The sequence below is a fragment of the Heteronotia binoei genome, chromosome 11 (assembly GCF_032191835.1).
Source record: "Heteronotia binoei isolate CCM8104 ecotype False Entrance Well chromosome 11, APGP_CSIRO_Hbin_v1, whole genome shotgun sequence".
Taxonomy (NCBI): Eukaryota; Metazoa; Chordata; class Lepidosauria; order Squamata; family Gekkonidae; genus Heteronotia; species Heteronotia binoei.
This window is the reverse complement of record NC_083233.1, coordinates 5,079,335-5,102,986: the sequence shown is the minus strand read 5'-3', so window position 1 is coordinate 5,102,986 and position 23,652 is coordinate 5,079,335. Positions and strand designations below refer to the sequence as shown.

Below are 23,652 nucleotides of genomic sequence, written 5' to 3'. Positions count from 1 at the left end.
CAGAAATTCTCTGCACCAGGTGGAGGGGAGGGGGGGGAGACACACCTCAGCTACTTCTCTGGCTCCCTTTTGGTGTTCACATCCACATCCCCCCTGTTGTCAGGGAACCAATAATATAATCTGTATAAATAAAATATTCTAATAAGGATCTATAAGCCACTAGAGAGGACGATAATACAAAAATCAAAGAACATATTGAAAAAGAAAGAGTGCAACACTAACTCTTCAAGGCTCTCCCCCCTCCCCACAAGCACAACCTCCAGCCACACCTCTCTCACCCCACGTCCTTTTCCAGAAAAGAAAGAGGATGCTGGGTACTTGTCATGCCCTTGGATTGGGTACAGGCTGTGATGCTACATGACTCTTCACCCAGGTCTCTGTGGAGGAAGTTTCCCCTTTGTTTGTGGAAGGCCAGGTTTTACACTCCGTGCATGCTCTGGAGTTAGTCTGCTCTAAAGAGAGGCAGTGTCCTTCCTCCCTTTTCCTGTTCCAAGCACCAGAGAGGCAATTTGCCTATCTCCCTACACGAGTACACTCGTTGTAGTTGGCTAATTCCCTAGACTAATACTCACTGACGCTCTTCTGCTGTCAGGCCCACAACACCAGAGAGACGTCTTCCAAAGTCCCATCCTCATTCACCTGGTTGTACTGTTACCTTCTCCTAGATCTCCTGGAGAAGACTCCTTAGCCTAGGGAATTGACGCTAGTCAGGCTGAAGAAACTGTGTGCACAAGAAGCGGACTTGGTCCAGACTGTGAGGAACAGAATATCTTAAAACACTTCTGGCGGGACAGAAAGAAGTACTTTTCTCCCTTTCTCACAATACAAGAACTCGTGGGCGTTCAATGAAATTGCTGAGCAGTAGGGTTCGAACGGATAAAAGGAAGTACTTCTTCAGCCAAAGGGTGATTAACATGTGGAATTCACTGCCACAGGATGTGGTGGCGGTACAAGCGTAGCTGGCTTCAAGAGGGGTTTGGATAAAAATATGGAGCAGAGGTCCATCAGTGGCTATTAGCCACAGCATATTATTGGAACCATCTGGGGCACTGATGCTCTGTATTCTTGGTGCTTGTGGGGGAGGGGCAAAGTGGGAGGACTTCTAGTCCCACTTGTGAACCTCCTTTTTTTGACCACTGTGTGACACAGAGCGTTGGACTGGATGGGCCATTGGCCTGATCCAACATGGCTTCTCGTACGTTCTTATGTTCTTAATTCCCTTCCTAATAATTCCAAGCATGGCGTTGGCCTTTTTTATTGCAATCGCACACTGTCTCGACGTTTTCAGTGAGTTACCTACCATGACCCCAAGATCTCTCTCTTGGTCAGTCTGCCAGTTCACACCCCATCAACTTGTATTTATAGTTAGGATTTTTGGCTCCAATGTGCTTTACTTTGCACTTGGCCACATTGAACCTCATCTGCCACGTTGACGCCCACTCACCCAGCCTCAACAGATCCCTTTGGAGTTCCTCACAATCCTCTCTGGTTTTCACCACCCTGAACAATTTAGTGTCACCCGCAAACTTAGCCATATCACTGCTTACTCCCAACTAGCCATTTCACTGCTTACTCCCAACTCCAAATAATTAATGAACAAGCTAAAAAGCATGGGACCCAGTACTGAGCCCTGCGGCACCCCACTGCTTACCATCCTCCACTGAGAAAATTGCCCATATCAAAAGCTTTCTGGAAGTCAAGGTAAACAACATTTATTGGGTCCCCTTTGTCCTCATGTTTGTTCACCCCCTCAAAGAACTCTAACAGGTTAGTGAGACAAAATCTTTCCTTAGAGAACCCATGCTGAGTCTTCCTCAATAACTTTTGTTCATCAATGTGCCTACTCATTTTCTCTTTGATAATTCGGCCCCGCCGCGGCCGCGCCGCAAAGCGGCTGCGCGCCGCGGGGCCGTTTTTTGCAGCCTCGGGAGGAGGAAGAGCAGTTTTCCCGGGCATCCGGGGAGTTTACAGGGGCAGGGGCAGAGGCTTTAAGTAGCCTCGGCCCGAGACTCCTCCACACAGTTCCGTGGAGTCGTTGGCTCAGATCTACAGCGTGAGGCTGTTGATCCCTTGGGAGCTGCGTGGGAGGGTGGTTAGGCCGGTAGGCGGCCTGACTGGCGGCGAGCGTAGGGCATCGGAGCTTGGAGGCGTCGGAGGCCGGCCGGAGGACGGGACAGTCGGGCGCGGCTCCAGCGGCTGCCGGTGGCCTGTTTTGATCGGCGAAAGACGTTGGCGGCAGCGGAGGACGTTGGACGGTCGGGCCCAGTGCAAGCTACGCGGCGGCGGTCCTGCTTCAGCTGCGGAGGCCAGCTGCCCACAGTTTGGTTTGTAGAGTGGCCGGGGGGATAGGGCCTGCTTCGCCCCCCCCCCCAATTTCTCCTTTGGGCGGCTAATTTCTGGGTGGTAAGGTCTGGGGAGACGTTTTGCTGCGGAGGCAGCTTACCCTGTGGGGGGGGGGGGGGTTGGGCAGACGGAGGTGGACTGTTCTATAGGTATAGGGCTGGGGTTTGGTTAAAGGGGCAGCAGCATGGGTTATTAGGCACTTATTCAGGTGGGCCTATACACCCCCCCCCATCCTCCTAGCCTCCCTTTGGGGAACAGCCTTTCTCTACCTGCCACCATTCCCACCCACCCCCCTCTCCTTAGATAGGCATTGCACAGTCACTGCTTTGTGTGGCCTGCGCTGGTTATGGCTTCTAAAAAAGGACAGGGCCCTTCCAAGGGCAAGCAGCCGGCTAAGGCCGCTGCTAAGCGTAAAAACACCGACCCTCCTGCTGAGGAGCTAGATAGTACGGTGATACGCCAGGCTATTTTGGACCGGGTTAGAGTGATGGAGGAGGACAGGGGGCGTCGGGGTCACAAGCGGTGTGGCCAGGGCGCCATAGCGCTAGCGGAAGGTCAGGGACTCTCACATTTGAGAGGGAGTTGCTGTCTAGGCTCTCTTTTCTTCAGGATAACATGGTCGCCAGGTCGAGGTCCGAGTGTTCCCAAGATGGTGATCCTGGCAGAGAACCGGTGTCGGGCGGCGACGGCGGTGACCAAGATGAGGCGGATGACCAACAGCAGAATGATCAACCTGTGGCCGTGACGGTAACACCGGCAGTGGACGAAAGGAGGGCAGAGTTGCCTTCCCAACAAGCACATTGGCCTTGGGGGGTTTGGGGCCCCACTATGCCACAACAGTCGGGGGGATATGGGCATGTCGCCGTTCCCTCTGAGTGTAGGCAGGGGCCGTTCTCGGCAGTGCCGGGGCCATCATGGGCCACGGGTGGTGCCGTTATGGGGCGAGTGCAGTGCCCTCAGGCGGCTTGTGGGCAGGCACCCTCGGTCACGGGGGGGTGCCGGCCGCTCTAGGGCCTGCGGCGGCTACAGGAATTCTGCCTTGGGGTGGCCAAATGCCAGGATTGCATCCATTTGGATGGCCTGCAGTGCCTTGTAATCCTTGGGGATATCCTCAGAACCCTTACGGGTCCATCCCTTTGCTATCTATCCCGTTCGGTGACTTGGCGCTGCCATTGGGTGACCATCTCACCTCCGCTACGAGGGATAGGATTTTGAGAGGAGAGTACGTGGACATTTTCAGTCTCTTGTATCGAGAACTTTAGAAGAAGAGCAAAGAGGAGCTAGATGAGAAGGAGAAAGAGAAACTTAGAAGGCGGAAGGTGGATAGAACCTGGGCCAATTGGCTCCCAGGTTTTCTTATCTATGCGGGGGTTATCGCTAGGGCGCAGCCTAGCAGGGCCGCCCCCTTGTTTTAGTACTGCGACATCATCTACCAGGCCTACACCGATTTTGCGGGGTCGGCCTGGTTACAATATGATGAGACCTTCCGTATGAGGGCGGCCATTAACCCTTTGTTGCCGTGGGACCAAATTAACCAGCAATTGTGGTTACAACTGTTGGCTCCGGCTAAACCCAACCTTGGGGATCGGGCAGATAGTGGGCATTTGGTCCATAAGCAGACAGGTAACCCAACAGCCCGCTTTACGGTGGGTCAGCCGGTTCAACCCCGGCTGTTGTGTTGGGAGTACATCTCGCAGGGCGTCTGTTCAAAGAAGGCTTGTAAGTTCAAGCACGAGTGCCCGCTATGCGGAGGTTCCCACGCCTTTTCGGCATGCAGCAAGGCAAAGCCAAAGGGTGGGCCCAAGCGCCCCGGGGGCAGTGGAGGTTCACAATCACTGGGAAAAGGGTCCCAGCCCCATTCGTCTGAGGGTTCTTGAGCAATTTCTTGAGAATTACCCAAGGGCCGCGGACAGGATTTATTTGATGGAAGGTTTCACGTTTGGTTTTCACATCCCGTATGTGGGACCTAGGGTCCCCTTCATGGCTGCCAATTTGCGTTCCATTGTCGGTTTGGAACATGTGGTGAGGGATAAAATCGTAAAGGAATGTGCCGAAGGGCGAGTCATTGGTCCTTTTACAGCTCCCCCCGTTCCTAATTTGAGGGTCTCCCCGTTAGGGGTGGTTCCTAAAAAGGCCACGGGTGAGTTCCGGCTGATCCATCACTTGTCTTATCCATCTGGCGGGTCAGTCAACGATGGCATTCCCGATCACCTGTGCTCCGTCCGTTACACGTCATTCAATCAGGCGGTTAAAGTCATTCGGGGCTGTGGTTTAGGGGCGGAAATGGCGAAATGCAACATTGTCGGCATTTCGGCTATTGCCGGTCCACCCGGACGACTTCGAGTTGTTAGGTTTTCAGTTTGAAGGTTATTTTTATCTGGATAGGGCATTGCCGATGGGATGCTCGGTGTCCTGCGCCGCCTTTGAGCGTTTCAGCTCCTTTTTGGAGTGGCTGGTCAGGCACAGGTCGGGCTGTCGTGAGGTGGTGCACTATTTAGTTGACTCCCTGTTCGCTGGCACGCCCGGTTCCGGTTGTTGCGCGCGGCTCCTTGACCTTTTTACAAGGTTGGCTGCCGAGCTGGGGGTACCTCTCGCTCCTGAAAAGACAAAGGGCCCGGCTACCCGCATTACATTTTTGGGTATCGAGTTGGACACCGTGCAGCAGACCTCACGGTTGCCAGACGACAAGGTCCGCCTGATCAAGGCCAGGCTGGCCGCTTTGAAGGGTAAGCGGAAGGTGTCACTCCTTGAGCTGCAGCAGCTCGTCGGGTACCTAAATTTTGCTTGTCGAGTTGTCGCCCTGGGCAGGGCATTTATTCGGCGCCTCTGCGATGCTATGAACCTGCGTTTGCCCCATCACAGGGCTAGGATAACGGAGAGCATTCGTAGTGACTTAGAAGTTTGGGAGGCGTTTTTAACTGCATTCAATGGGGTGTCCTTTTGGAGGGAGGATTTGGGAGTCGAAGCGGACCTTCAAATCTCCTCCGATGCCGCCGGCTCTATCGGTTTCGGAGTCTTGTTCAGAAGGCAGTGGTGCGCGGAGTTGTGGCCCGAGGACTGGCTCTGCAGTGGTATTTGCAGAAACCTGACCTTGCTCGAAGTTTTTCCTATTGCGGTGGCAATTTTTATATGGGGTGAGCAAATGGCTAACCGGGTCGTACACTTTTGGTGCGACAACCTGTCGGTCGTTCATGTGGTTACTTCATTGTCTTCAAAGTCCAAGCCGGTTATGTCACTTGTCCGAGTTTTTGTTCTGCATTGCCTACAGTTAAATATCATGTTCGTGGCCAAGCATGTGCCGGGTGTGAATAACGGGGTGGCAGATGCCCTGTCTCGCCGACAGATGGAGTGATTTTGCCTTCTGGCCCCGGAGGCCGATTCCCACACATCACGGATGCCACCCCATCTTTGGCAGCTTGGCAGCTTATGATGGCGCGGCTTCGCAGTTTAAGGTATTCCGTCAATCCTCGGGGTTGGGTGAGGTACGGCCCATCCCGGTTGCTCATCTTATGCAGTTTTGTGTATTCCAGAAATTCAAAGGTATGAAGGTCAAAACTATTAGAGGCCAGTTGGCGGCATTGGCGTTCTTTAGCAAAGCCCAGGGCTACACGGCCGCTGGGGATGATTTTAGAATCAAGAAGATGCTCGAGGGTTGGTCCAGGGAGCAGGGGGTGAGAGTCGACACTAGGAAGCCCATATCCCCCGCTATTTTGCGGGGCTTGGGGGGTGTCTGGCCCGAGGTCTGTAGTTCAGACGACGAGGTGGTCTTGTTTCATGCCGCGGCCCTCACGGCCTTTTCTGGTGCCCTGCGTGTTAGTGAGCTAGTACAGTCTTCGCGTAGGGATACATCTGACACCGCCTTGCAGAGGGATGACGTGTCGTTTAAGGAGGAGCACGTGATGCTGCAGGTGCGTAGGTCCAAAACGGACCAGCATAGCAAGGGCACGATGATTAAGCTCGGTCCTTGCTCGGAGCCTGGGCTTTGCCCGGTCCAGGCACTGGTGGCATATTTTAGGGCCCGGGGTTCCGCGCCAGGCCCGCTTTTCCGTCATGAGGGCGAGGCCCCCCTCACAAAGTACCAGTTCTGGGCAGTGACTGCCCGGGCTTTGGGTAAATTAGGTTTGGGGGGGGGGTTAGATTTGGGACCCATTCCTTTCGGATCGGGGTGGCTTCGACGGCCACAGCTATGGGTTATCCTGGACCAACCATCCAGCGGGTAGGACGGTGGAGGTCCTTGGCTTACCACGCCTATGTGCGCCCATTGTTGCTCCCCTGAGGGGCGGGGTTTCATTGTTGTTTTGTTCTGACTGTGTTTTTCTCGTTTCAGGTGCTGTGGCTCGTCATGGGAGGCTGAGGATCCTCGTATGCGGGCACAGCATGATTTTCTGGGGTCATGTCTCCCTTTGGCGCCCCCTTCTGGTGATTGGGGCGGGGTAAAGGGAGGTCATGTTTGGTCTGCCGCCCGGTTATAGCCACATTGGTATGGCTAGGACCGGGGGTTGGGTGTCTCGCCCTTGTAGGACTTGGCGGGGTCAGGGGTGACCCCAGGGCTCGTCCTCTTAGTTCACAGTGCCTGGTTTGTGTTTAATGTTAATAAAGTGGCCCATTTCCCAACTACAGTTGTCTGCCTCTTTATTCCGTTTGGGGGTGCAATTCGGCCCCGCCCCGGCCGCGCCGCAAAGTGGCTGTGCGCCGCGGGGCCGTTTTTTGCAGCCCCGGGAGGAGGAAGAGCAGTTTTCCCGGGCATCCGGGGAGTTTACAGGGGCGGGGGCAGAGGCTTTAAGAAGCCTTGGCCCCAGACTCCTCCATGCAGTTCCGTGGAGTCGTTGGCCCGCCCGCTCACCCTGCAGTAGTACAGGATTATACCGGTCGCCTTATTAGGGGCCAGGTAGGAATTTTTTCACTATCACCTGAATTGGCCATTGGTGATGTGTTTTTCGCCTACCTTGTACTGCCAGCAGTGGTGTGGATTTGGTTAGGTAGCTAATTCGGTCACTTGGCGGAATTTGCAAGGGATTCAGACCTTGCCGGTGAGAACCCAGGCCTTGGCACCTGTGTTGTGCGTGCGATCCGTAGGAAAGGCAGATGGGCTTTACGGCTCAATGTCCTGGAATATGGATCGGGGTCATGTCTCCCTTTGGCGCCCCCTTCTGGTTATCGGGGCGGGGGTAAAGGAAGGTCATGTTTGGTCTGCCGCCCGGTTATAGCCACATTGGTATGGCTAGGACCGGGGGTTGGGTGTCTCGCCCTTGTAGGACTTGGCGGGGTCAGGAGTGACCCCAGGGCTCGTCCTCTTAGTTCACTTTGCCTGGTTTGTGTTTAATGTTAATAAAGTGGACCATTTCCTAACTACAGTTGTTTGCCTCGTTATTCCGTTTGGGGGTGCAATGGTTTCCAACAACTTTTCCGGTATTGAATTCAGACTGACCGGCCTGTAATTCCCGGATCGCCTCTGGAACCCTTTTTAAAGATGGGAGTGACATTTGCTACCTTCCAGTCCTCGAGAACGGAGGCAGATTTCAATGAAAGTTTACTTTTTTTTCAGGAAATCCACAAGTTCACCTTTGAGTTCTTTCAGAACTCTTGGATGTATGCCATCTGGGCCTGGTGACTAATCAGTTTTTAATTTGTCCATCAGTTGTAGGACCTCCTCTTTCACCACCTCAATCTGACTCAGGTCCTTCAACACCCCTCCCAAAATTGGCGGTTCTGGAGTGGGTAAACACTTCTCATCTTCCATGGTAAAGACGGAGGCAAAAAATGCATCCAGCTTCTCAGCCATTTCCTATCCTCCTTCAGTAATCCTTTGACCCCTTGGTCATCCAAGGGCCCCACTGCCTCCCTGACTGGTTTCCTGCTTCTAATGTATTTGAAGAAATTTTTATTGTTGGTCTTTATGTTTTTTGCAATATGCTCCTCATAGTCCCTTTTTGCCTGCCTGATCACAGTCTTACATTTGATTTGCCACAGTCTCTATTCCCTTTTATTAACCTCACTTGGACTAGCTTTCCACCACTTAAAGGAATCCTTCTTACCTTTTACATCCTCCATTACTTTGTTTGTTACCCACGCAGGCTTTTTTTTTTTGGACCTATTTGTGTCTTTCCTGACTTGTGATATATATTTTATCTGAGCTTCTAGGATTGTACTTTAAAATAGCCATATTGACCTAACCAATGTGGGATAGTTAAAATCACCTATGATGACACAGTTTTTACATTTAGCCGCTATCTTTAATTCTTTTATCATATTATAACTAGCCTCTATCTTTTGATCCGGTTGGGTGCTAACAAACTCCCATAGTTAAATTTCCTTTTAGGCCCGCTATTTCAACCCAAAGCATTTCTAGAAGGGAATCTAATTCTCAGACCTCCTCAGTCTTATGGGACTGTATACCCACTCTGACATACAGAGCCACCCCACCTCCAACCCTTCCCTCCCTATCCTTCCGATATAATTTATACCCAGGAATCACTGTGTCCCATTGATTCTGCTCATTCCACCAGCTTTCTGAAATACCCACAATACCGTTGGTTCATTGTTCCTTTGTTTTATTTTTAACATTTGTTCTTCTCTCTTTTTTTTTTTTTTACTATTTTTCTTTCCTTATGGTTATTCCAGTTTGTGTGTTATTCCACCAGGTCTACGTCTCTCTTTGTCCCCATTCCCCTCCAAACACGCTGCTCCGAACAATCCTACTCTACCTGCCCTACATGGTTTGGCTTGTCTTTTAATGCTCACTGTGGTCTCTGCGTTATTAACTAGGTCTTTGACATTGATTCACTACATTATACCTACATTGAACGTTGCTTCTTCTCTTCCATTCTTAATCTCTTGGCACATCTTAACATTTATAGCATTATATTGTCGTTGCCTCACATGCAGTATACTGTCTTCCTTTTCTATCTTTGACTATGACTTCTGTTCTACTTAATCTGTTCCTGTCCAAAGCATTGTGCCTACCATATTGTGGGATGCAATTCCGTTCTTCTCTTCACCAAGACTCGTAGGATCCCTCCAACTAACTCTTGAGGTTTCTTGGTTGCACAACCAAACTTTAAGTGTTCCTTACCATGCTGGCATGTTTGCTGTTTATTGTTATGTGTGGGGTGCAGGAAGGGGAAGGGACCAAATCCCAGCTGGGCTATGGGTTGGAAAGCAGAGAGGAACCACCAGGGCAAGTCCAAAGCACAGAGTACAAATCCAGTCAGAGGTCAGAACCAACAAAGCAGAACAGGAACCAATAGAGAGCAATGTCCAAAACACAAACCGAGAGCAGAGTCATTCGTAGCCAGAAGACCAGGAGCCGAAAGGTTATGTTTCAAAGCCAGTCGGGGTGGACGCACGTCACAAGATGGATGCGTTGCTTCCACAGAGGGCCCTAGCCCAAGCAGAGGTGAAATGTCCCTCCCGCAGTGCTTCAATTAACAGTTGTAAAGCTTCAGCTAATACTCAGGGCTAATGGACCGCCTTCCCCTTGGCATGCTTCCCTTCTCTGGGCTGCTGAGTCCCAGCGTAGCCGTTCCGTTCATTGGACTGCAGGTGGGGGAGAGTCAGCCGGGCTCCCTTTTGCAGCTGTGCTGCTTGCCCCTCCTCCTCTGCTGCTGGGTCGGGGGGGGGGAGCGAGCGGCTGCAGGCCGTCAACCTCCTGAGCACTCGAAGGACCGGCTATAGGCTCCGATGCCAGCCCATGACATCCTGCACTGTTAGCACTGCACTGTGTTTCACTGCTCATCTTAGCTTTTATATGCTCTATTTTTGCACTTTACTGCTTCTTATGAATTCTTTATTGCTACAGATCAGCTCGATCACTTTTTAATTGTTTTCCTATATGTCATGATATCCAACCTTTATATTTGCATGGCTTTTCCTTTTATTTGATGGCTTTTCCTTGTTCTATAATTTCCTGTACCTCGTTTCCCTTCTAACACTGATAATAAATTGGCCCTTAGTGATATCTTCACTCTTAAAGTTCTGGCTCCCCCTAGAGGTCACATTTTTGAATTAATCCTCACCCTTTACCTTTCTCTGAGAAGAAGACCGCAGATTTATACCCCGCCCTTCTCCCTGAATCTCAGAGTTTCAGAGTTTTGCCTTCCTTTCCCACAACACACACCCTGTGAAGTAGGTGGGGCTGAGAGAGCTCTCACAGAAGCTGCCCTTTCAAGGACAACTCCTGCAAGAGATATGGCTTGCAAAAGGCCATTCCATCAGGTGCAAGTGCAGGAGTGTGGAATCAAGTCCGGTTCTCCCAGAAAAGAGTCTGTGCACTTAACCACTACACCAAACTGGCTCTCACTATAGGAACTATATATTGCCTATTACACACCCCCATATTCTGATCTTTGTTATTTTGAAATTTTTCTTAGATTGACCTGTACATTTGCTCTTTGCTGTTTCTCTTGTGCTCCCCTACTCCTTTTAACTTCCTTTTACCATGTATTTACATTTTCAATGCCCCGTCTCTCTCTCTTTTCTCACCTTCTTAGCTTTTCCTTCTCTGTATCCTCCCAATTCTAATAATTTAAGAGTAGTCTCTCTCAGTTGTTGAGGCCTTAACACCTGGGGAAGGCAATGGCAAAGCAGCCTGTAAAAAGTCTGCCATGAAAACGTTGTGAAAGCAGCGTCGGAAATGACAGGGGACCTTTCCTTTCCTTTCCTTTCCTTTCCTTTCCTTTCCTTTCCTTTCCTTTCCTTTCCTTTCCTTTCCTTTCCTTTCCTTTCCTTTCCTTTCCTTTCCTTTCCTTTCCTTTCCTTTCCTTTCCTTTCCTTTCCTTTCCTTTCCTTTCCTTTCCTTTCCTTTCCTTTCCTTTCCCTTTCCTTTCCTTTTCCTTGTCCTTTTCCTTTTCCTTTTCCTTGTCCTTTCCTTTCCCTTTCCTTTTCCTTTTCCTTTCCTTTCCTTACAACATCACCAAATGAAAACATGTAACGTTAGGCATTATCAAATTACATTTTGACAGTATTTTTACAGGAGACCCACATCTCTGATAAACACTTTAAGATTCAGGATTCCTGGATCACACTTGCATCTATTTACGCACCCAATGCTGACCAAATTAATTTTTTTTGTGAAGTGTTCTCTGAACTTCTTTCTTTTAGTCAAGGTGAGAGCATTCTGGGGGGTGACTTAAATTTCATTATCAATCCCTCCTTAGATAGATCGTTCCCTTATAGGAGGCCTTCTGAGTCTCGCTCCCTCAGGGTTACCCCACTTGACAAGCTTCTTTCTTCTGGCCTTTGCAACATCTGGCATTTGCATCATCCCAATGAACGGGATTACTCATATTATTCATCACGCCACAATATACACACATGCATAGATTACATTCTGGTTACCAAAGGCCTATTCGTTCAATCCCCTCTTCATCCATAGGTTATCAGATCTGATTTGATCACGCGTGGGTTTGATGTGAACTCAGCCTTTTTTCATATCATTATAAGGAATTCAGCTGGAATATTAATACATCTCTTTTATTAAATCATTCTTTTCCCACAGAAATTGAAACAGAGATTCAGTACTCTTTTGCAACCAATCAATATGGTGAAAAACTTCAGCATGTATTTGTCAAGCACCGATATTTCTCAATAAGCAGTCTTTTGTTTTAAATCAAAGCTGTTTTATTCTTAGAAATTCAGAAGCTGTGCCAACGACATAAGCCTTGGGAGTAATGATGTATACAGGGTTACACAGTTGCTATATAGGATATCTTCAAAGGTTACATTACAGATGCATACTTGAGTCATGGGTACAAAGGTTGCTAAACACTGTCTTTTTTATTACTAAGGAATTTAGGCTATTAAAAACATCTCCTTTCTCACACTTCTCTCACAGACGGTAAAAGTTGTCTGTGTGAACCTGTGGGAGAGGCGACTTGAAAGTGGTACCAGCCAGGCTGTAGCATAAACATCCCTGGGCCAGATGGATTTATTACTTGCCCAATGGTTGTAAATAAGGGGGGAGCAGTATATTTATTTATTTCTCATATTTATAGAGCTTGTGACCTGCTCTTTGTCTAAGAAACCACCATGTTACAGAAATAAGCCCGCTTGACAGTATTATGGGATGCGATGAAGGCTGTCATTTATGGGAGGATCATTTCACTTGCTTCTTTCTATAACAAGGAAAAAGACAAAAAAAAGATGAGACTTGCTAACTAATATCCATTCCTTAGAGCAGAAACTCAAAACCACAGGTAGCACTAAGGTTTATCATCAACTCATAGCCAAAAGGAAAAAAATGGACATTCTTGTGGTAAGCAAAATACAAAGTAATCTTCTATCTCTCAAGCAGCAATATTGGTACAATACACCCAAAACTCTAAGAATCCTTTCTTGGAAGGTTAGACAAAAAGTTTCCTCTAATTTTAGGGACCTCATTAGGGACCTCATTAGGACCTAGAAAGGCATTTTCACATCTAATTCACAGAAGATATTAACCTCTTTCACTAAATTCTTCTCTGAGCTTTATAGCTCCCAAAATCCAGCCACTGACTCTATTCCTCTTTTCTCAAATCTATTCCTTCCCTTTGGAAATTAAGATTAGATCATTGTGACCTCATGGAAGCCCCCTTCACTTCCCAGGAAATTAGAAACACTATTACAAATCTCAAATCTAGCAAATCTCCTGGGGATGATGGACTTCCTGCTGAATTTTATTTAAAACATTATCCCCATCTTAACTGAACCTCTCACAGATACCTGTAATCGCATTCTCTCTCTCTACCCAGCACTTGGCTGGGGACCAACATTATTGTTATCCCTAAAAACACAAGGATTCTACTCTCCCTGGTTCTTACAAACTCATTTCGTTCATTAAGCAAGATGCAAAATTTTTCACAGTCATCACTGACAACAGTCTTAACTCTTTTATTACACAAAACATTCACACAGACCAAATGGACTTCATGCCGTCACGGGACTTATCTGACAATTTACGGAAATCTTTAAGCATCGTTTAATACACTAGACTTTCTTATTTTGAGCCTCGACGTGGAAAAAGCCTTTGATAGCTTGGAGGACTCTTACCTCCACTGTCTTTTGCCACACGTGAGTTTCAGTCCCCTTTTCTTGCACATGATAAAGTCCCTTGATTCTAACTCAGCATTTCCCATTTGCAGGTTCATGATGGGGGGAGATCTTCAATCGCTGCACGTTTGGCTGTGGCCCCAACAAGGTAGTCCGAGATCGTCTTCCTTTTCATTGTTCTCAGCCTGCAGATAAATGAAAACTTGAATACTGTGATCTCACTTCTCGAAACAAACCACCCCAATCCGGGTCCCAACACCAGCAAAGCAGCCAGGGTGAGAGTCCCGTGCGCCTTTACAGGCATATATCCACCAGGCTGCACAGAAATGAGATTTCGCTTCTATTTCAACAGTATGCTCAAAGCAGCAGAGGAACCAAATATCGGTGCATCCCTTCCCCTGTCACCTGGCTGATGAGTGGAGCCCGAGTCTCAATTAGGCTATGTAGGCACTGGCTTATGGGCCCGCACACCTTTAGGGGCCCCCGGCTAGATTCTCCCCACCAGACCTCCCCCCCCCCCCGCACCCTGCATGAGCAGCCAGCAACTGAGCTGCTCTTTGCCTGACTTACCTGATGCGGTTGCTGCTGGCATTACCGTGAAGTTTGCCTCTCTCCACCTCTCCGCCGCAGTTTAGCAAAAGGGGCTTTTAGAAAAGGTGCCTGCAGCGGGGACCATGGGCGGTGGGGTGGGCACTCAGAGACTCTGAGATAATTTGGAAGGGGCCCCCAAGATTTCGACTGCCTAGGGGCCTTCACAGGGTTTAATCCGGCACTGCTGAGCAGCCAATGGGAGTCGGCTTGGGAACGAGCACAGCAGTGCTGCCAGGTCCCCCTATTCACTGCCAGGAGGTGAGGGGGTGTAGGGTTGCCAGATCCTGAGAACCCAGACTGCCTGCACCATCCATCCATTGGAGGCGAGACCAACCCCCAGCCAGGCTGCCCAAGACACCTCTGAATGGGGGATGCTTCCCTCAAAACTACGCCAAGAATGAGGGCCAGAATGCCAGCTCTCCAACATGCAGAGAGTTCAGGCAGCCTGAGGCTGATCTGTGAGCTGCCTGCTGCTTATGGTTGCTGGAAGGTTCATAACCTGACTGCCCCATCCATTTCTTTGTTTAAAAAACATAGAATCATAGAGTTGGAAGAGACCACTAGGGTCTAGACAAGGCAAAAAAAAAAAAGAGGGCTTGAGGCTGTTAAGATGGTCGTTGTTCCTGTCGGCAGGCCAGGCCGCCCAAAGTAGCTCACAGCCTTCCCAAGGCAGCAGAGTCTTCTCTCCATCCTACGCTGAGGAACGAGGCCTCGGACAACCAAACACGTCACCTTAAAACTCGACGAGGAGCCAGAGCCGGAGCCAGAGCCATCTGCCTACCGGCCTCCAGAAGTGATAACAGCAGGGTTCTTCCCCCCAGAGGAAGAGACCCCGCTCATCGCCAGAATCCTTTGGAGCTTCCGAGGGCAGAACAACGTCCCTCAAGCCCATCCATTTGGCTGGTGGTGTCCACCATCGACCATCTGCCACCCATAAATATACATTTCCGGAGATGCACATCAGAGCCAGGTGAGGTTCCACCCCAGGGTAATGCCGATCGTCACTTGGGGCTCAGGAAGGGATTTTCCTCGGGGCCAGATTGACCCAGTGATCCTGGAGGTGTTTTGCCTTCCTCTGGGCGTAGGGCAGGCGTCAATCGTGGTGTGCAGAGAGAGGAGGGAGAAGCTCAAGTCCTCTAAGCTCAATATCGCTGTGATGAAAATAGTTGTTCAGTCAGCACTGCACAAGATATGGACCTCTTTATCAGACAGCCATTTGAAGAGCAGCCAAGCGATAAGCTAAAGCCATCTTTGGCTTCCAGTGCATGAGGCTGCATTCTGCTTTTGCTCCAGGTGGTAATACTGGCAAAGGAGTGCAGATACAGTCTATGCTTTGAGTTAGATGTGTGCATGTGCATGTTAGTTAGATGTGTGCATGTGCACTCTATTCAAGTGGGCAATTCAGTCCCAAGAAAATAGCACTTTAAAAGTACAGCCAGGCCAGCCCAAGAGATCGGTCAATGAGGGAAGACCCAGCCCACTCTGTAGAGAAGGTCTTTTCAGATGACTGTATCATCCTCTTCCTGGGAGCCCCCGGTGAGAACCGAATGCTTATCTGGCTCGCTGAGGACGATGCTGCTGAGAGATCGCTTGTCTGAGAGGAGAGAGTTTATCGAAGCTCGGCTGTAGTTGACAATGCGACCCATAAGACTCAGTTTGGGTGACTGGTGCTGTGTCATCAATGCCAACGTGGACGCAGATTTCCGAAGGGCTCTTCAGCCTCGTCTGATTGGAGGCACACAGTTCATATTTCTCCAGTGTAGGTTTCTTGTAGCTAACAAAGGGGAGAAGACAGCAGCCCTTTATCAGGTTTGGGCAAAATGCACTGAACAAAACTAACAGTGAAGGAAAAGGCCCAATCCTAAGATATGGAGCATTCACATCCTGCTTCTCCACCAATGCTGACACCTAGGGCAGTTCACAGTGCGAGAATAAAGATTTTACCACAACAGAATTACAGGTTTTTGAGTACATGAATTGAAAGGGCTTCCTCCTCATCCTTGGAGGACTGCTGGAGGTCCTCCCGGGACAATGCAAGGCAATGTTCTCTCTCCAGCCCTCAAGAGAGCTGCGGAGCAACCTCCCAAAGGGGTTTGGGGATCCTACCCTTCTCCAAAATGCTGTTCTAAGATGTGACCTGCCTTGACCAGGTTCTCTGGAGAGGCAGCGTAAGAGTCTTCTTAAAACCCCCACACTCCCTGGTCAAGGGTATCTGTTCTGCAGAAGCACAGGTTTATTTTATTTATTTAGTGGATTTATAGTCCACCCTCCCCCATATGGGCTCAGGGCAGATTACAGGCCTAGAAACAGTTAAAATACAACAATAAAATTAATACTCTACAATTAAACACCACCACATAACTCAATAAAAATGTAACACAGGCGGCACCGGTATATTTTGCAGATTAAGCCCAGTTATTGGCCCGAATAGAATAGTTCATATGGTAAGGTTCATACTCTGGCTCAGCCACTGATCCCACCCAAGGCTTCTAGCCCACTTCACTAGGCCCATGAGCTCAGCCTGTGCAATCGTCATTGTACTCTTTGCGGTCTCTACGACTCTCCTGATACGGTCATGGCAGCAATGAATGGGTTCTGCATGGTGGAACATCACGTAATCGTAAGGGAAGCATATAAAACCCAACAATAAAGAGAAGGAAACAAAAAACAGATCGCAGAATATTCACCATAACTCATAGTTTTAACACTATGGGATTACAAATTTCTGCTGGCTCCACTTAAGAGATGCTTGTGAGAGAGTGAGTGTGTGCGTGGTGTTGGGGATATGGTTCACACAAAGGATCTACCCAAATGTAGATGAGGAAGTCATACCTCGATTTTTTAAAAGGGTGGTGCTGGGGGATACTGCCTGCCTGGGTTCTTGGCCCCTCTAGAGAGCCAGTTTGGTGTAGTGGCTAAATAATAGACTCTTATCTGGGAGAACCAAGTTTGATCCTCCAGTCCTCCACTTGCAGCTGCTGGAATGGCCTTGGCTCAGCCAGAGCTCTCGTAGGAGTTGTCAGTGTACCTAATCTGAATTGATCTGCTGCCAGCATACCAAGCAGCTGAATCAGTGAACAGGTCTCCCATCTTAATGAACAACTTGGTAAAGGAATTAAGTGTGCACTGATGCCAGTGGGAATTAAGTACAAGTTAAAATTTAAGCCACCTATTTGCCATACTGAATCATGGCAAAAATGAGATGGAAACTTTACTTCCATATTCATTACTGTGCTTCTTCCACCAGTTTGACAATATGGGGAAAAGTTGTATCAGTCCCAACATGAGTTGCAGAAACCAGCAGGGACCCATTCTGATAAATGGAACTTGCAATGACTGTACTGCCAGGCTTTTTAGTCACCGGCATTGCTTCACCTGGAGAAAACAGAGGTCAGCAAAACGTGAGTCAAGAACCTGATTCCCTGGATCAGAGCAGTGGTCTGCCTAGTCTAGCCTCCTGCAGCACAAAGTAGCCTCCCGGTTCCTCTGGAGGGCCAGCAACAGGGCACAGAGGCAAAGCCTTCCCCGGGTGTTTCCTCCTAGCACTGGGATTCAGAAGCTCATTGCCTCTGAACATGGAGGTTCCCTTTAGACACCATGGCTCAGTTGCCACTGAGAGAGCTATCCTCCATGAATCTGTCTCGTCCTCTTTTAAAGCTGTCCGTGCCGGTGGCCATCACTACATCCTCTGGCAGTGAACTCCACAGCAAGAAAGGCTCCTTTCCCATGATAAACTCTAGAGAACTCCAGGATTCTTAATTCTCTAGAGCTCAAGGGTTCAAAAGGTGGCTTGGTTAAGGCCTGCAGCACCTTCCATAGATTCCATCCAGGGATCTTTGGGTCTAGTATTTTGGAAGAGAGAGAGAACCCATTTCTGCCCACTCTACCCTATTTAATAAGTTATCATTATATCAGGGATGGCCAACGGTAGCTCTCCAGATGTTTTTTGCCTATCAGCCCCAGCCATCAGCCATGCTGACCCCTTGTCATCCGCCCCTGAACCTCCCACCCCCTTAGGGGTCAAGGTAGACTTTATAACCTCTGACCCAACATTCTACAGGTGTGCATCTTACAGTACCCCAGTCCTACTGTTTAGATACTCCCCCGATACCTTATCAGTTGAGGGTCCCTTCCCCCATCTCCCTTATACGTCGCCATTGGAGCCTTCCTCGAAGACTACGATCGGTAATTATCACCCTGTTCGTCCAGTCGTGTGTTACCGCTGTATAATTCTCTCTATTTTTATTAGGCCTGTATGTGTGTGTGTTATATGCGTCCATTATCTTGTATGTGCGTGTTCTATAATTTTCTATAATAAAGATACAATTGCTTTATCTAATTAGTGCCCATAATAAATTTAGCAAGAATGTCTGGAAGTCAAATCCTTTATACATAGATTCTAGATCCTTTTGAGCCAGAGTTGCCCACCTGTCAATTCCCCAGCCTGGTTTGAGGGCATTTTGGCTTTCACAAGACAACTTACCTCTATGATCTGTAAAATAGCCCGAGGGCCAACAATCTCAGGATCATACTTAATGTGGGCTTTGTTGGTTGCAAGAGCCACTGAGATGTACAAAAAAACCCTTTTTTCCATAAGCGTGGACTCTCTTTTATGAATGCACGAGGCACATGTCATTCCTCTCACCTGTGAACAACACACATTTTACTGTTTGCTGAACAGACGCCTTCAAGAATAACTTTATGAGCATTAATAGTGAGGCTGAGAAAACAGAGACGGCCATTATCCAAAACAAAGATTGCTTGTGTTGGCTTCATTGTTTTGACCATACAACTGTTTTATCGTACTGTTTTGATTTATACGCTGCTTCAAGCACTGTGGTAGAAGAGTGGCTTATATATAAGAAATACGGGAACATAAACAGAGAGCACTGTTGCTCTTCTGCTCAATATAAATCAGATTAAGGGAACAGGGAAAGGATACTTGCACAGTCTACCCTGCTAGAGCAGCTGGCACACCCGTCTTGTATACTGTTCCTATGGACAAGTTGGAGCTTAGGGACAACCAGTGCAAATTTCTGCCTCTGTTACCTCCCCAGTACCTCTGGTGCCGGTAATTCCCGCAATCTCTCAAGTGAGGAAGCAAGGCTCAGCTGTATGAGATGGCTTCCTCGTGTCTGACACAGAGACGTGGTCACCATTTAGAGCCCCAAATTAAGGACTTAAAAATGCTGTGAGGGCCTGATCTGCAGCACCACAAGAAGAGGTGCTTCCTGCCCCACCCCCTTTCCACGTGCCAAAACAGCCGCAGGGCAGCAGAAATTATACGTATGAATTGCACTTCCAATCCCACACTGTAGCAAGGGGTTATGTGCTCTGGAAGCTGCAGATAAAACTTTCTGGCAAGGAAAGGAGACACTGAAGAAGATCCATACCAGGAAGTTCTACAAGAGGGCCTGGCATCAACAGAGCCAACTTGAAATGCTAGGACTGAGTCTCAAACTTGGCCAGATGGCTCATAAGAAGTCCCCTGGAATGGGATTCAACCAGATGCTTCTGATTCATTTGCAAAAATCAAGGTAATCAGTTGCCAGACTCATCTGCAGATGATATTACCTGTCAAGGATGCATCAAAGCCCATGTCCTCTGGTGAGGTGAGCGTGGGATCGTATTCTATAGTCCCATTATGATGCAGAGGTGGCACACATACCGATTCACACCTGGTTTTGGGAAAATTACGCCCTCAATTGACTTCACACAGGAATTGCAGGTCATTCCCTCTACATTTATCACCGTGACGGTCGTCAGGGGATGCATGGTGCTCCGAGGAGACTTCACTGGAGACTGGGGCACATTCAAGAGTTCAGAGTTTTCAGGTATATCAAGAAGGCTGACCTTGAAAGTCCCCAGCGACACAGATTCTATGGCTCTTCTTAGTGCACCGAGGGTGATTAGGCTGGGATTATACTTCACAACAGCAGACTTGTCGTCTAAAGAAACTGCTATGCTAGTTACTGAGGGGAGTGCTGATATGGTGCTCTGGATATTGAGGACGCATGAATGACAGTGCATGCCATCAACTTTGAATTTAGCAGTCTCTAAGCAGTGCACATGCTCTGGGTGTTCCTGCAGAACTCCTTCTGAGGATTTGGCAGGTGTGTTCTTTAGTCGCTGCACATCAATAGCACCCAGTCTGAGAGGCTTCAGCTGTTTTTTTATAGATGCCTTGAAACCTACAGCTTCGATTTGGTTTCTGATTTCCTCTGATGTGATGAGATGAGGCTGAAACACCACCACAGCATCCTGAGTGCCCAAGGAAACTGCAAGATAAATGGAAAGAAATGTTACTGCTGCTGTTGTGTAACATCGAGCTTCATCTCTTTGCTTCGAAAAAGAGTACGTGCAGGTGGAGGTTTCCTTCCATGCGAAGGGCTCAATACAACCCTAAGAGCAGCACTGGGGAAATGATCCCTGTTCGCTTGGGGGTCAAGTGGATGAAGTAAGGTGTCACCTGCCAACTGCACTTGGCAAATCGCGGCACAACTGAGTCCACGCAGCACCAGGGTGTGGCTCGGCCACCACAAGAGGGAAGCCTGACAAGAAAGCCTGTCCCAGCCGGCAGGCAAGGCAGTTGCGTCCTGTAGTGTGGGAAGGACTTCCATCCACTGGAATGAGCCCCTCCCTACTGCTTAACGAGCTCTAGCCTGAACAACCACTAGCTTTTGTGTCTTGGTCTTGCTAAGAGATTGACAGAATGTTGAAGACATTTTTGATGCACAGAGGCAGAGAACACGCTTTCCATGCAGGAGGCCCCATGTTCATTCCCCAGGTCACACCTCCAAATCTCAATGGGGAGCAGGGCTGGAGGAGACCTGGAAGAGCTGCTGCCAGTGACTGATACAACTAAGTTTGTGTGTGGGGGGCGGGGGGGGGGGGGAGAATGCATGCATTGTTTTTGTTCAGGTCTATTAGAGCTGCAAAAAATGCAGGTTTCCCAGGGGAGGGGGGAGGAAACATGGATCCCAATAGAGGTAAAGCATTCGGATCCAACATTTTTTGGAAATCCCAAATTTTCTTAATCCAGTAGACCTCAGAAGAAAAACACTGAGGGGGAAGGAACAGGGGCAATGCCACAAGAAACGGGAGAGATGTGCCTCAGCTGGGGCTCCTTTGGGCCTTCTGTTTCAGTCTCCCCCTCAGGGGTGGAACCTCACCTGGCTCATCTCCGGAAGTTGATATTTATGGGTGGCAGAGGGTCGATGTTGGACACCACCAGCCTCCGGGACCCCCTCAGGGGGACCCCCTGCCTGGGCTTGAGGGAGGTGTTCTGCCCTCTAAAGCCCCGGTTGATTCGGGCGACGAGCGGGGTGTCTTCCACTGGGGGAAAGAATCCTGCTGCTACCAGTTCCGGAGGCTGGTAGAAAGGCAGCTCCGTCTCCGACTCTGGCTCCTCTTCCAATGCGAAGGTGACGTGTTTGGTTGTGCGAGGCCTCGTCCCTCGCCGTAAGATGGAGGGAAGCCTCTGCTGCCCAGATGTTCCCTGGGGCGGCTGTGGGCTCCTTTGGGCGACCTGCCCTGCCGACAGGCGACGCCTCAACCCGTTCTCTAGAATGTTCCGCAAAAAAAAGAAATGGATGCGGCATTCAGCTTATGAACCTTCCAACAACCATAAGCCACAGGCAGCTCCCAGATCAACCCCAAGCTGCCTGAACTCTCTGCGCGTTGGAGTGCTGGCATACTGGCTCTCAGCAGTCCCTACAAGGGCCTTGTCAGAGCCCACTCATATTGTGAAGCCCCTGTGGAGGTTGAGCTAAAATGGCTTTCTGCTTCTGGCCAGATCTGGACCCCAAACGCCCTGTTCAGGGCTTAGGTCATAGCCACTGGGGACACCATCTCCTTGGTGGGTGCTCATGTGGTTCACGGAAAGAGCTATCTAAAGAACCCTCTGGTGTTTCCCTGGGGGCAATCCATGCTCCCTCCCTCCTGTTCTCCAGGGTGACCTGCTTGCCCCTTCCACGTGCCTAGCATGGTGGGCACTTGAGAGGTTATTTCTACGCATAGAGAGTGTGATGTTGCTACCCACCTGGAGATCTTGCTGCTACTCTCCAATTGCTCAAAGCATGTCAAGCTAAGCCCGTCTGTTCTTCCAGCCCACAGCTGAAAATCCCTCCTTTCTTAGGAATCCTTCCTCTCGCAGAATCTATCACGGGCCCCTTAGGCTAAACCCTCGTGCTATGGCAGGTGCTCTCCAGGGGTTTACTCCCCAGGGCTTCCTTCCAAGGCCAGCAGCTGCTTGGGGCTGTGTGGGTTTCTCTCAGAGAATCAGTGTCCCAACAACACCCATTCCTCCTCAAAGGCAAGGGAATCTTACCCTCCATGTATAAAGATGAGGAAAAGCCATCTTTGGCGTATAACATCCTTGAGCCTAATCTTCTTTCTCTTGCTCCTTCACCCCCAACCCCTCTTCATGTGTGGTCTCTAACCATTGTCATCATTTACATTTTAAAGAATTACATAAGATACACTGGGCAAACGTGGACCTGCCTAAAAGTCCCACTGGAATCCATCCAGTGAGCCTTTGCAGTCCCTCAACTAAGTGCCCTTGACTTCACTGTTGTGACTTGTTTTGCTTCTGTCGCTCAAGCTGCATTCTTAATGTTTTTTCTCTTCTCTCGGCCATAGTCTCTCCTTAAAATTGTTTCGCCTTCTTTCACCTGCCACCGGCAGCCACTCAAGATGGCCTCTGCTGACTAGACTGGGAAACAGAGAACGGGGAGATGTCGTTTTAAGAATTTCCTACCTGCCATCACACCACTCCACACAGAGTCCTTTAAAACGCTTCTGGATAACCAGTTGCTCGCAAAGGACTGGCCAAGATAAGCACTGTGAGGCAGGATTGCCAACAGAACCATTATGAGGTCAGATGTTTCCTTCCATCCCCATGGTAACCCTGCAGCCGGTGAGGAAGAGACAAGAAGACCCCTTGGAGCAGCACCTTGGGGGATGGGGAAAGCGGATGTCATCATGACCAGGGGCTGCAAGTGGCCTCTGGGGGTTTCGGTTTCCTGCATCCTGTGGAAATTAGGGAGAGACCATGGAGAATACAGGGACATGCAGAATGTAGGGATTCATGTTTCCTTCCCCCTCTCAAGGTCCCTTCCCCTTCACCCTTTCTGTCCAGCTTCCAGACTGGTGATAAGATTCAGAAGCCTGCTTTAGTGGCTGAGATGGAGGGTCTATAGGAAGAATGCTTCTCTGTCAGTCTTGCTGGTGCACTTCTCTTGGAGGCCGTCCAGGTGGACTTGTGGGTGATATCCCTCCCTATTGCCCCCAAGGACTTGGAGGGACCTCAGCAGGGTGCGATGCCAGAGTCCATCCTCCAAGCAGCCATTCCAGGAGAACTCTAGTCTTTGCCTGGAGGTTGGGAACCCTGGTTCCCACGCAGGAGCTTCTCCTCCCATCCTTCGGTTGCCTGACCGCTTGCCAAGAGTAACAGCCTGCTGTAGCCTGCTGTAGATGATGCTTCTTGAAAAGTTCAGTGGCTCAGAGGCAGAGCCGGATGAAGGGCTTTTGGGTGCCCTAGGCGGCCCATGGCTTTGCTCCCCTCCCTCGCTGTAATGTGGGCACGCTCCATTCCACTGCCACGACCTGGGCACCTGTGGAGCTGGGCAGTCAAAGAGCCACCCTTGCTGGCACTAGCCAGGCAGCAGGAAGGCGGTGGCTGCCAGTTCTTCC

General features: G+C 49.5%; 1 protein-coding gene across 1 annotated transcript; it reads right to left on the bottom strand.

Moving 5' to 3' along the window:
* Nucleotides 1-15,510: 15,510 nt before the first annotated feature.
* Nucleotides 15,511-21,140, bottom strand: LOC132578930 (copper-transporting ATPase 1-like). Its single transcript, XM_060249098.1, is given in 5 exon segments — nt 15,511-15,733; nt 17,190-17,334; nt 19,534-19,632; nt 19,635-20,301; nt 21,132-21,140. Coding segments are annotated over 5 exon segments (1,143 nt in total).
* Nucleotides 21,141-23,652: the final 2,512 nt, after the last annotated feature.